Below are 231 nucleotides of genomic sequence, written 5' to 3'. Positions count from 1 at the left end.
TTCCTCCCCCAAATCCTTCTTTCCTCCGACGATTTTTTTACTTTACCTCCCAAACCATTTGACCCTGGGGCCCTTTTATACCCCCAAACCCCAAAATTTGGGGACTTTTACCCCGAGAATCGACGACTTTTAACGCCAGGATTTTTTTCCACCTCACCCTGGGTGGATTTTGCTCCTAAATCCTTCTTTTTTTCCACCAACACATCACGGGGCAGGTACGAGCAGAGCGAG

At 48.1% G+C, this 231-nt stretch overlaps 1 protein-coding gene across 1 annotated transcript in view; it reads left to right on the top strand.

The window, feature by feature from the left end:
• NAA40 (N(alpha)-acetyltransferase 40, NatD catalytic subunit) overlaps positions 1-231 on the top strand; it is a gene marked incomplete at both ends in the record, with an annotated part of 1,843 nt that overhangs the window by 1,448 nt on the left and 164 nt on the right. Inside the window, one exon of the mRNA XM_008935027.1 lies at positions 216-231. This exon is cut by the window's right edge and continues 164 nt beyond it. Coding sequence (XP_008933275.1) covers positions 216-231 — 16 coding nt within the window. The remainder of the gene's footprint in view (positions 1-215) is intronic.

The sequence above is a fragment of the Merops nubicus genome, unplaced genomic scaffold, assembly GCF_000691845.1.
Source record: "Merops nubicus isolate BGI_N331 unplaced genomic scaffold, ASM69184v1 scaffold27672, whole genome shotgun sequence".
Taxonomy (NCBI): domain Eukaryota; kingdom Metazoa; phylum Chordata; class Aves; order Coraciiformes; family Meropidae; genus Merops; species Merops nubicus.
Note: the sequence above shows the minus strand (reverse complement) of the source record. Positions and strands in the feature narration are given on the sequence as shown.